This window comes from Lepisosteus platostomus, chromosome 28 (assembly GCF_059453375.1).
Source record: "Lepisosteus platostomus isolate fLepPlt1 chromosome 28, fLepPlt1.hap1, whole genome shotgun sequence".
NCBI classification, from domain to species: Eukaryota; Metazoa; Chordata; class Actinopteri; order Semionotiformes; family Lepisosteidae; genus Lepisosteus; species Lepisosteus platostomus.
The window spans coordinates 7540260-7553258 of record NC_142638.1 but is presented as its reverse complement, the minus strand read 5'-3'; the positions used below and the strand labels follow the sequence as shown (position 1 = coordinate 7553258).

At 47.5% G+C, this 12999-nt stretch overlaps 1 protein-coding gene across 17 annotated transcripts in view; it reads left to right on the top strand.

Annotated features, from left to right (window-relative positions):
- The window catches only part of hdac5 (histone deacetylase 5), a 92310-nt gene that overhangs the window by 60110 nt on the left and 19201 nt on the right, over positions 1-12999 (top strand). For all 17 annotated transcript variants that reach the window (XR_015930944.1, XR_015930943.1, XR_015930940.1 and 14 more), the window contains 6 exons: positions 2707-2838; positions 5309-5421; positions 8858-8992; positions 9455-9689; positions 10352-10569; positions 10949-11242. Coding sequence is in view for 12 of the 17 variants with exons in the window: in XM_088622819.1 (XP_088478945.1) it covers positions 2707-2838; positions 5309-5421; positions 8858-8992; positions 9455-9689; positions 10352-10569; positions 10949-11242 (1127 nt within the window). In the remaining 5 variants the exon portion in view is untranslated. The remainder of the gene's footprint in view (positions 1-2706; positions 2839-5308; positions 5422-8857; positions 8993-9454; positions 9690-10351; positions 10570-10948; positions 11243-12999) is intronic.

Below are 12999 nucleotides of genomic sequence, written 5' to 3'. Positions count from 1 at the left end.
ATGCCTGCTATAGGATGAAGAGGTATTTTTCCATTCATCAGCTGCTTATAGGAGGGAATTTGCAGCTGTAGTTCTCAGTGGACAGGAAACCTGCAGTTTCCTTAGGTATCTAGAAGAGCAAGTGATCATTTAGTTGAACAAGTTCAGTTAAGTAGTTTAAAAGCTTTTGTGGACTGGATAAAATAATCCTAAATCTCTCTAAGCAAGTGGTAAATCTGAATAATAATAATACAAATATTTTATCATCATCCAGTTTGGAAATATGAACCTTGAGTATATATTTTAGAAGGGTTATTGACCCAAGATCGAGAACAATGGATTACTTGGCTTTACACTTTATCAACCACATATCCCTCCCCCTCCCTGCTGGGGGGAGTCCCTGAATCACTATTGTTTCGTCAGCTCTGCATGCCTTTATAAAGCTTGATCCGCCAGCCTCTTGCTTTCTCACTGTTTGTTAACACATGCGAGCAGTGATTCTAAGAAGGTCTGCGTCAATGTCGCTCGGAGAAGCTGGGGCGTTGTGTGACAGCAGAGCGAGATAAAGGGACTGTGGGGTGATGGGGATTCCAGAGGGGATCTTTGCAAAATAGGGGGGGAAAGGTTGACACCCCAGCAGCCCCCTCAAACCGCCACTGGCCTTAACGCTCTTGCAGAGAGAGCAGCGAGTGAACACAGTTGCGTCCAGCATCTCCGCTCTCAGTTCCGAGGCTGATGTGTTCAGCGCAGAGTGCGTCTGCAGGTGTGAGTCAGGATGAGTCACAGCCTCAGACGCTGGGGAGGGACATCTGCGGAGGTGCAGCTACCTCTGTGCTGAAAGGCTAGCATAGCGTACAACTGAGGAGCTATTCAGCCCTGCACTTAAACACCGTTTCTGTCAGAGGACTGAATAAGCGTGGGCTGTCTTGATTTTTTTTTTTTTTAATTTTGCTGTCTCTATTTTATTTAGTAATTCTGAGCTGTTTGCAAAATCGGACTTAACAGCAATCTGGATGGCGTGTTAGTTTGTGTTTGGAGGGGTGGACAGGAATCTGGGCGTTCTGGAGAGGGTTGAGCCCGGGGGTCTTCTTTTAAAAGCAGTGTACTACTCTAGTTGATCCCTTGGCTGTTTTTATCCCAAACCCCACCCCCAGTAGGCTAGATCAGTAGCCATTCCAGAACCCCCTTTCTTGGTTTCATTGATGCTAGCTCTGTTGAAAGCTAGTCTCCATCAGATTCTGGCCTGGTTCTCCCCAGTGTGTGAAAGCACCCTGTTAAGCCGCACCTAGATTGGCTCAGAAGCTACAGGTAATAATCATAATTTTGCTGTTTGTAAATTGTTTTGTAAATCACACCTCCTACTACGGAGGCATGAGACTTTTAAACTAGGGAGTCACAAAGCACAAAGTTCTGACAAAATAAACTGTAGAGAGTAACAAAACACAATTACTCACAAGTGTTTAGCTTCAAACCAGGGATAAGGTAGAGTTAGGAACCAGCCATAATGCTGGTTATACATAAGGTAGAGGATGAGTTTGTGTATTTTCCAGACCTAATCATATTATATGGAGTCTTCTTCTATTGTGGCTGAGTCTTCTGCTTGTCATTGTTACATGCACAGATCTCTCTCACAGGCATGACGTGAAAGCCATGCTGATATCCTTTCTATATTTATTTTATTTCATGAGAGAGGAGATCAGGCTAATACGATATAATAGAATTAACAGACTTCGTTCCGTCTCCCGCAGCATCATTGACGGAGTGATGACTGAGAGTAAGGTTGATGCTGAGTCTCATTACTCTGCACACGGGTCTCACGGGGCCCTCAGCAGCCTCCTGCTCACCCCCACATCCAGCGCGCACACACTGTAACTCCTGGCGCTTTTCAGACCGGTGAAAATGTGTATCATGTGCACTATGTGAGTGTTTGATGTGTGGGGAGCGCACTGGCGCACTGTGGCTGCCGTCGCATCATCCAGGTGGGGCTGCACATTGGTGGTGGTGGAGTGGAGTCTCCATTACCTGTACAGCACTTCGAGTGGAGCTCCAGGAAATGCTCTATATAAGTGTATGCATGTATTATTATCGTGCAGGTGATTTATTAGTACAGGTGATCTAGATGTAAATATCAGGTTTGTTTATAGACAATTTTAGATGGGGTAAGGCGGTGGTCCCAACTCCGGTTTTGGAGAAGCGCAGGTCAGTCAGCAGCTCATTGAACTGAACCAACCAGAGACCTTTGGCTAGAGGACTGCAGGACGTGGACCACCCTGGGTCTTGTGCTGGATGCGTCTTGATGAAGTTGAGAGTGGTTCTGGACAGTCCACTCCAAGTGCCTGAACCGGTTTACTTGCTCAATGCTCTGTCCACATGAGGAATTGTTATGACAGCGTGATCGGTGTTTCTAAGAACTTCAAAAGATATTTCAGCCACCAGACAGGAGAAAACAGAGCAAATTTACAAGCACATTTACATGTAATTAGATGTTACTATAAATATTGCAATTTCTTTTACACACATGTAGTGTATTTGCAGGATTTAATTCGTGTCACAGAGCTCGATCAGTATTATGGTCAGGTTACCAAGGGCAATGCCTGTGAATTGCAGGCTCTCCCTCAGTGTTTGCTTCAGCTGCCAGGCGCGAGTTGTAGGGTGATATGGCTGCTGGTCAGGTGGTGATTTCTGTGCCAACTGAGCAACGCCTCCCTCTTCGCCCTCCTCCCGCAGCCTCCGAGCCCAATCTGAAGGTGCGCTCCAGGTTAAAACAGAAGGTGGCGGAGCGGAGGAGCAGCCCGCTGTTGAGGCGGAAGGACGGCACGGTGATCAGTACCTTCAAGAAGAGAGCCATCGAGATCACAGGTGAGCCCCCGGTCGCTACAGCTGGGCGAACACGCCCCCTTCCGAGTCACAGCAGCTGAATGGGGGACCCTGCGCTCTGAGCTCCTTGTGATGCCTATTACACAATGTTTACAAAGGAAAATGAACAACATTCACAACTAAGATCTAGACCCCTGCCCTGTAAATTCAGCTTCCCCAAATGTATTAGAATTGTCCCATTTTGTTATGTTACTTATGAATTACTGGTATAGACCAGGGATGGGCAAATCCAGGTCTTGGAGGTCCCATTCCCAGAAAGACCTTCTGCAGGTTTCAATTAGCATTAAGCTTCAAGTGGTTTTATTTCTTATTTCAAATAATTGGCTCTATCGAATATTTGAGATTAGAGGTGAGATGAAATCCAGAGAACTCTCAGGTTCTGAGGATCGGAGATGCTCACATTAGAAGCAGGTATTAGCCTGCTTGATACAGAAGACTGAGAGCCTCCAGGCACCTTGGTGTTTGTGTCTGCTCTATTTTGTGCTGGTGTTTTCTTGTGGTTGTAAAAGAACACTTTATTGGCCATATACAATATCTTGTATTAGGAATTTGTCTTTTCCCAGCCCCCAGCTTGCTCTCCATGAGACACACAGACAGGGAGAGAAGCTTGGGGTCAGAGCGCAGGGTCGGCCATTTATACGGCGCCCCTGGAGCAGTTGGGGTGAAGGGCCTTGCTTAGGGGCCCAACGGAATAAGATTCCTCTGCCGGCCGCGGGATACAATCCGGCAACCTTCCAGCCACAGGCGCAGATCTTTAGCCACAGAGCCACCACACCACCCTATCACTGTATTATCACTGAGGACATCATCCTCATTGTAATAAAGCAGAAACCTCCACTTTCCTTTCAGTTTTCCCCAGGTTTTAAAAAGCTGAAAAGACCAAAGACTTCACAATACCACTTTTAACAATGCACGGTGTTTAAGTAGGGCCACGCCTCAGGAATCCCACGTCATTAGTAATGCAGTGGTATCCTAGATGATCCTAGATATGGGAAAAAAAAACGTTCTTCATGGTAAAATCTTCATGAATGTTCATTGACTTTACTGTGTCCAGTATGCACTGCACATTCTTTCTGAGCATTTAATGTTAACGTAACAGAGTGTGATACCCTGAGTTAGTGTGTCTGCTGTTATGTAATGACCAGGTGGGTCAGGTGGGCATTACTGTCATGTCAGAGTGATGATGATGATGATGATATCAATCCCACCACGAATGCAAGACTGTCAACACACTCCCTTGCAACTAATAATAATTATGGATTTTTTTTTAAATCTACAAATTTCAAAGGAAGCTGCTCGGGTTCCCAGTTGCTCATCCCTTGGAATTTGTTAAACAAATGACTAAATTCAGCAACTACATAAATGCCTTTATGTACAACATAGACATTCATATGTGTGTTTGTGTATTGTATCATTTTGTATATGACCATTTGCATGTGCACATCTTGTATCTTTAATAATTTGCTTAGAAATTGTAACTGCTACTTAGGTACATTATTTTATTAAACTTGGCTCAGGTTTGACAGCAGAGCTGCTTCATTGTGTGTTCAAGGAAAAAGTTAAGATTAATTCAGCACTGAAAAGTAGAAGGCAGAAATGCAACATTTCACCTTTTGAGCTTTCTTGGTAATTAAGCAAATAATCCTACGACCTATAATTACTTTTTGGATTTTATATATGCATTATACTTGTGTATGTGTATTGACCTGCATGCATGCAAAATGTTGAATGCTCTTTTTCTAATTGATAAATAGACTTTATCTAAAAATAGATCAACTTAACCAAGAGATTCAGGTCGCAGACAGGAGGAGCTCAGCCTCAGAAATGTGTTTAGGGGCCACAGTTAAGTGGTTTACATCCTGAATTTCCATCTCGTGGTCTCAGATAATTTTGCTAAGCTCTTGGAAAGGACGCTGGGGAGAGCTGTGTGGCTGTGTCACGTGGGCTTGTGGACTTCCGAGATTACTCAAAGTACACTTCACCTTTTTAATTTGTGACACCAGGACTTTCTAAGAGCCTCAGCCTCCTTTTGGGCTCCCCAGCCAGCTGACCTATTGACTTTATTGCTAAACCTTGCTTTTTTCATTCCCTCTTCTAATAGCAGTGAGTAGCGATAACAGTCTGGAAGGGCTCCAGGAACAGGGGCATACTTTTTATTCTACCTGGGAGGGCTCATGATTGCTCACCTGGCCTCCCGGTTTTTAATAAGGTTCTCGGACAGGTGCTCCGTGCACCAATCGGAGAGAGGACACCAAACCAGGGGTCTTGTGCATTATACAGGACCTGATGTTGCTGTATTTGGGAGTTGATCATTTTAATGCAGGCAACAGTCCAGTCATGCAGTTCCCACTGGGAACTGGGACCAGTGACTGGTCCCAGTGGAGGGAGTCTCCCGGCTGTACTGGTGTGTTGGTGGGCACGCGCTGATCCTCCCTGCCTCTGTGTGTTGCAGTGTCCTCCATGTGTAGCAGTGCCCCCGGCTCCGGTCCCAGCTCCCCTAACAGCTCCAACAGTGCCATCGCCGAGAACGGATCCAGTGGCTCTGTGCCCAACATCCACGCTGAGGTAAGAGCTCTCGGTGTCCTGCTGTGGGCAAGAGAGCTGCCCTGGCTCCCCGATTCCTTAGGAGAAGTTTTTCCCAGTCCTTCCTTCCACCTCCTCACATCCCAGCATTTGTGCATATCCACATCTGGGCAGTTGTTTTGAGTATGTCCTAAGAACTGTGGCTCATTTGCACTAGTGTGCAGGATATGGGGATAACCCCCTGTTTGGAGGGCAGAAGGAACCAGAAGTGAGTGGAGAACACCCCACGCAGAAGAGTCACTGGAGAGTTAGCTGTATGTCTGGCTTCTCTTCGTCTTGCTCCAAAAGCAGGCAGTTAACTTCAGTGTTTGAGGCCATTTTAACCTTGAAAAAGGAAATGAAGGGGCAACGTAGCTCCGTCACGCCGAAGACAAAACCCACCCTGGTATCCGTAAGCAGGCTGACTCACAGCTTTCCCACGTCTCCCAGTTGATGTCATCCGCAGTGCCTCTATTAAGTGTTTATCGAGCCTTTTTTTTGCCCTTCGGGTTTCTGAGAGAGGTTGCAGAATGAGCTGCTGCAGAGAAGGCTTAGGAGAAATCACAGCTCCAGAGCATCCCAGCATTCCTCATTTCTCCCACCTCGACATTCTTACACAGGTGCTGGAAATCCAGGAAAGGGGCTGTTAGCGAGGCATAAATGCAGAGACTAGAGCTTGTGTGTGCAGAGCCTCTTCCAGCAGGACCTCGGTTTTATGCCCCCTCTGAAGGACTGAGCCCGACGGAGCTGAGACTCATTTTTCAGGGCATCGCACAGTTAACCTGTGGAAGAGCTGAGACTCGATCTGAGATCCTTCGGGTTCTTCTAAAACGTCCGACCAGCAGGCCTCAGGTTTAATCATTGAACATATGGTTGTGCTATAGAAGAAGCACAAATGTATAAAAAAAAAATGTTTCTTCCCATATCCTAAGTTGTATTAACCTTGAGACTGCGTGCTGTAAATTTGTAGAAAACTAAAAGACGCCAGTGGGAAACAGATGCCAGTCTTTGGCTGCACTGTGAGGAAAATTAGCATAGTAAGGAACTTTGTCTTCTCCTGTCTATTCAGTCTTGTGACAAAACACTCAGTACAGTCAGTACAGCTCCCGAACAATCTCGTTATGGAAGGGAGTCAAGTCGCTTTCCTAATTTTTGTGCACACATTATTTTTTATAACATTTTCATAATCCTGGGGCACTATCTGTGTGGCGTTCGTATGTTCTTCCCATGTTAGTACAGATTTCCTCCGGGTGCTCCAGTATCCTCTCACATTCCAAAAGCAAACTGGTGGATTAATTGGTTTCTGGGAAAACTGACCCTGGTGTGAGTGTGTGTGTTTGCGTCTGTGTGTGCCCTACGATGGACTGGCATCCTATCCAGAGTGTACACCGCCTTGCACCTGGTGCCTGCTGCGATAGGCTTGGATCAGGTTGGAGGAAATGGATAGAAAATGGATGGATAGATATCCCCGCCCCCCCAATTTGGAATCTGCAAATCTTACGTTCGCTGGGGTTGGCTATTCTGACCCTTGTATCTGTGCAGGGTAAGACACGTAGCACTGTGCATGCTTTCTTTTGAAAACGAGAACATGTCAGAGCCATCCACCATATACTGGGAGCTCCATAATGTGTGTAGAGGAGCCGGATCGACTGGAAGGGAAAGCCCAGCATGCAAACAGGTCCCCAGCTTGTCCCAGGAGGTGCTGTTGCCCTGCTAGTCAAACCTACTCAGTTTCACCCGACCTCGGCAGTAACTGCTCAGCTGTGCACCCGTCTTTGGAGAGTTTTGGTCGCTGTTGAGTAACGCTATAGCTCAGAGTGTTTCCATGATGTGTGGGCAAGATGCAAACAAGCATCTTTACTGATTCAAGCTCTCATTTTGAGTAGATCTGTTATCAGTAAGTACACTGTCTATCTGGGCCTTTTTGAGCTTCTTAGTAATGCTCGTTTGACATCATGGGCAAGATGTGAATGAACACACAAGGTGTAAGAGCCGCAGAGTGACTGGGCTATGGGGCGAGAGATTGTACAAGCTTGTCAGAGCAGCAGGCGGCACTGAGTTATGAACTGAGTGAGTCACTTCAACCTGTCTGACATCTGAGTTTGACTGCTGCGGATTTCTCCTTTTACCAGTAATTACACCCTTCGGAAACTTTTCCTCCCCGCGCACATGGGATGGATAAATGAAAGCTGCTTGGCTGGAAAAAATAATCTGCTGTCGCAATCGGCGAGAAAATTATTCTAGCACCAGCCAATTTAACGCCGTCAGTGGATCAGAACAGAAAAAATAATAATAATGCCAAAGCTGAACCTCGACTCATTAAACGGCTATTTGAGTGCTCGAAATAGCCCAGTCTCGTCTTTGCACTTTGCTGTTTTGGTTTACGTGACAAATGCTTGAGTCGATCGGTGTAATTAATCATCTCGAAAATCAAAGCGTGACATTACCAGAAGAAGACGCTGTAACTCCAGGAGGAATGTAAATTGCAATCAGTGTCTCCGTTTTTTTTTCCTCGGCGTACTGTCAGGGAGCAGCCTGTTGAGTCACCCCTGCTTGGTGGCTGACAACCTGCGTAACAGGCATGTCTCTCTCTCACCTCCTCCTCCGTGCGTGCGCCATCCAGCTCACGCAACATGTACGGTACTGCGCCGGTGGGGCGTATGTGCATCACACAGACCCAGGCTTGCTGAACAGCTGATCGCTGCTTTGAAATTGCTCTTCCCTCTTTTTGCCTCAAAACGACATCTACCAGCTGCTTGTTGGGAATTTGAGTGTGCTTTACTGTGGTATGATGTTGCGGTGGTTGCTGAGCAGACCCTTGTGTTATTCTCAGTCCCAACCTGTGCCCTAATCTTCTCTGGCTTTACCAGGACAAGAGGCTTACTGATAATGGATTCTAATTATTCTCATCAGTGTCGTAATTCCTGTTGCTGCTTTATTTGAACTAAGGTAAAAGGTAAAGAGAGTTTTAACAGGGAATACACAGTCTTAAAAAATCCCTTATGTCTATATGGCAAGCGTAAACTTTCAAAATGTAAATCTGGGTTGGTATTTTCTTGGAGTACTGCAGGCAAATATGGGATGCAAGAGTTGTGTGCCTACTTTTCCTTGAGACACAGAAGGAGGGATTTTTTCCAGGTTATAAAAGAGCTTAGCTTACTGTACTGAAATGTTGTTGTTATTATTATTTTTCTGTGCTTTTCTTATTGTAGTCAAGCATTTTTGCCAGGATCTGAAGCATGTCCCCAGTAAATCTAATATAAAGAGACTCAAGAAGATAGAACACAATTGTGTTGATTGGGAAATGTAGCGTCACAGAATGGGGAGAGCTTTGATGATTTGTACATATGGCAGCAACGCTCAGTCTTTGGCAGGGTCACAGTGTGGAATGCCATAATGTTCCTTGTTCTGTGTTTGTCTCCCCTTGAACACCTCTCAGCAAATGCGATCCCACCATCACACAATGAACACAGACTCTTCTGCCAGTCAGCTCAGCCTCTACACCTCCCCGTCTCTCCCCAACATCTCCCTGGGCCTGCCAGCCTCTGTCACTGCTGCCAACTCGCACATCGCCGTGAGTATGCCCTCTGGAGTCTCTGCCCTGACCACTGGGGACACGATTATTGCTCTAATTGAGGTGGTATTTGCAAGCTGGAAATGTCCCATTAAAGCCTGTGTTAGATCTCCAGTTTGATGTCGGTTTCACTTGTAGGAGCCTTCTTCCTTAAGCCCAGTTGCAACTCCCCATCAAGTGTGGAGGTTGTATTTTATGGCTGGAAGAAGGTGAGTTTCGATTTAGCCTGGGGGCTGCATTTCAGAACAAATTAAACGATGAAAGATTAGTCCACAACATAGTTTGTTGTAAATGCTTAAGTGTTTGTTTAAAAGAAATGTAAATGTTCTGAATGGAGGAGTTTTTCAATACAGAGAACAGTTTTCAGGCGTTGCGTGGAGACAGTCCCGCCTCGTCACACTCCCGGATTGGCCATTGCGTAATTACCCATGATGCCCCTGTGTGTGCCCCTCTCTCGCCCAGGCGCCACAGAAGATGTCTGCCCAGCAGGAGGCGGAGCGGCAGGCCATACAGACCATGCGTCAGGGCGGCGCCCTCACAGGGAAGTTCGTCAGTACGTCCTCTCTGCCCGCCTGCTTGACCCCCGGGGTCCCCCACGACGCTGAGCCCCCCCCAGCGAACAGCCACAGCCACTCATCCCTGCTCCAGCACGTCCTGCTGCTGGAACAGGCCCGCCAGCAGAGCGCGCTGCTCGCAGGTACAAACACGAGGGCAGGGCCCCTGCTGGGATTCAGGAGCAAGAGGGGTATTACTTTCCTCCAGGGGGGCGCTCACTGCGGGAAGACTTGACATCTCCATTCCACCAGTCCTGCAGGCTCATTCAGGAACAGCCTTGTTATTTACTCTTCAAAGACTGACCTCCGGCGATATAGCTGCTAGCCTATAGCCAGCACCTATATCACCCTGAAAGTGCCAGCCACTTTCTAACCACTTGTCCAGTGTTGGGTCACAGGAGAGCTGGATTCTCCCCTGGCAAGCAGTGGGCGCAAGGAGGGGTACACCCTGGCCAGGACGCCAGTCCATCTGAGGGTATACACACTCACACACACACTCCAGGGCCAGTTTTCCCAGGTCTCGGTTAACTTACTAGTATGTCTTTGGACTGTGGGAGGATACCGGAGCAACTGGGGGAAACCCTTGCAAACACAGGGAGAACATTAAAAAACTCCACACAGTCAGAACCCCCAGGAACTGAACCCAGGGGCCCCAGCACTGCGAGGCAGCAATGCTGACTGACGTGCCACTGCGCCACCCTTGAATTTTGTGCCCGCTTGCGTAGAGCAACAACAACTTTTACAGTAGCTTGGCAGCAAGGCAAGGACTTGATTGCGATGCTGCGCTTCCCTCTCTCTGCCGCAGTGCCAATCTACGGCCAGTCGCCCTTGGTGACGGGCGAGCGGGTGTCCGCCAACATGCGCACGGTGAACAAGCTGCCCCGCCACCGGCCGCTGAGCCGCACGCAGTCCGCGCCCCTGCCCCAGAGCCCGCAGGCCCTGCAGCAGCTCGTCATGCAGCAGCAGCACCAGCACTTCCTGGAGAAGCAGAAACAGTACCAGCAGCAGATCCAGCTCAACAAGGTAGGGGGCGCCGGAGAGACACTGGGGCAGAGGGCTGGGTCACCAGGATCCTGAAAGGATTTCTTCTCTCCGCCTAAAACAGGATCTTTTATTTTATTTGTGGGAGAGTAAGAACTAAGGGAATATTCTGGATAATATTCTCAATATTTGTGCAATATCAGATGATTATATACCTCCCATTTCTCATGGTATTTTTATTACATATTTCATCATCATATTCATCAATGTAAAAGTACCAGATGGAGAGGTTTATGTTTCTCTGTATGCATCCCTTCCTCCTTGTGCCCAATCTATTTTTTTATCTTTTTTTGTTTATCAATTAATTTGAATGCCACCTCCTCCTTTTGCTCCTCAAACTCCACTTATTCGTCTGTTTCAGATGCTAGCCAAGGGGAGCGATCTGCCCCGGCCGCCCCCCACGCACCCCGAGGAGACAGAGGAGGAGCTGACCGAGACGGCCGAGATGCAGGAGGACAGAGGGGGCGGGGCCGAGCCAGGGGAGGGGCCAACGCTGACGGAGGAGGAGGGGCCTGAGGAGCTCTCGCCCCCTCTGGAACAGCAGCCAATCACGTTGAAGGATGAGAACACGGAGAGCGAGGTGGAAGAGGAAGATGAGGACGAGGAGCCCATCGAGCTGAAGGAGTGCGACGATCAGGGAATCCCTTACAGCCAGGTACACAGGCACAAAACGCCCACAACCTGCAGGCATGTCAAAACAGCTCTCAGTCTGAAAGGGGCAGGATAGCCAGAAGAGCGCCTTTGATACGCCATTGATGTGCCTTCCACCCTATAGAGATGTGTTGCACTGTGTGGGAGGCCAGTTTGGAATGAGCTGGTTTCCCTCCTGTATAGAACTACATCAGCTTTAACAAACAGGAGATGAAGCTGTGGGATTGGCAACAAAAATGAACATTTTGCTCGTATTCACCAGAGGTTGTTGTGTAATGTGACATTATGTAAAGAGAACATGGAGAAGACATTTCAATAATAATTCCTTTTGTATGTGATCCATTGAACATGAGTCAGACACCGTTTTAGCGGGTATTCCACCATTAATCTTTTGACATCGTGCCAGTTCCCCAGTCCTGACAGGAGGCCACAGGAGTCACTGGAGACACCTCTGCCTGACTAATCCCAGCTTGACTACCTGGCAAAACACTCTGTCATTTGTGCGCCCTTTCCTGAGGAATCCTGATCGCAGCAGACTAGTGGTGTGACCCACGTTCGAATTATGATGCCTGGGTGATCGAGCTTCGGTTGTGTCTTGCAGAAAGTCACAGCCTTGGCAGACTCGCACCCACCCTTAGTGGCTTTTGGGAAATGGTGCACCACTGCTTGATCAATCCTACTCATTGCTACCCAATAATAAACCAGGCCAGAATCAGCCATGGTTTCACCTTTGAGCTCAACCTGCTCTCTGGAAAATGTCTTTAATGGTTGAGGCACCCAAGAGCTCCTGATTGCAGTGCAGAATTTAATGGCATCAGATGCACAGGGTTTCAAAGTCCGAGTCATATCTGTCCCAATTATTTCTGCAGTTCAATTCTCAAGAGCTCTTGTGCTAGGAAGACAGAAGGACTTTGACTGCAGTTGTTTAGAGAACCCAAGTGTAGAAGCCCCGTACTTATTTCAAAATAAACCATTGAGAAAAATTGTCAAAGAATTAAAGAAATCCACAGAGTGTTCCAGGCTCCATCCATCCATTGAGCGCGCCCACTACCCCTCCCCTTCCAGATCTGAGAGAGTACAAGTGCCAGTGAAGCTGTGAATGGGCTCATCTGTGAGTCATCGCTGGCTGATGACTCACTCTCTCTCTGCCCACCCCCACCGCCAGCTCCGTGCTCTGCATTCAATCCCCTGCCCACCTGGGTTCAAGGCGCTTGTAAGGCTGCTTTTAGAGGGGGAAAAAAAATCATGCCGCAGTGACAGCTCCCTCGCAAAACATCGTTCGAGTGAGGGAAGGATGTTAACTTTGCATTACTTTTTTTTTCCCCCTCTCCCTCTCTCGCTCCTCTTCTTTCTTTCGGATTTCTCTCCTGCTGCCACTCTTCCCGTCTGCTATGCATTATGAATACAGATTCTCCCAGGCAGTCTGCGAAGGACAGAGATGTGAATTTTAATAGGGTGAGATCCAGGGACAAGCAGATGCAGAGCGAATGCTGCATTGTTCTTCCTAGTCTGTTGTTATTTTTTAAAATTAAGAGATTTGTCGAAGGGGTTTGTCTTTTGTGGTTTCATATTCAGCACTGTCTTGCAGACCCCAATTCAAATTGACGATGCACGAAGAAAACCACACCTGTTTTCCCCTATGTACCTTAATATCCCCCCATTGAGAGCTTTGCCACATCTCCAAGCTCTCATAGAGGAATTGAATATACGATTGAACCTTGGAATGCTGCAGGCTGCCTTTCAGAATAAACCGTTACGTCA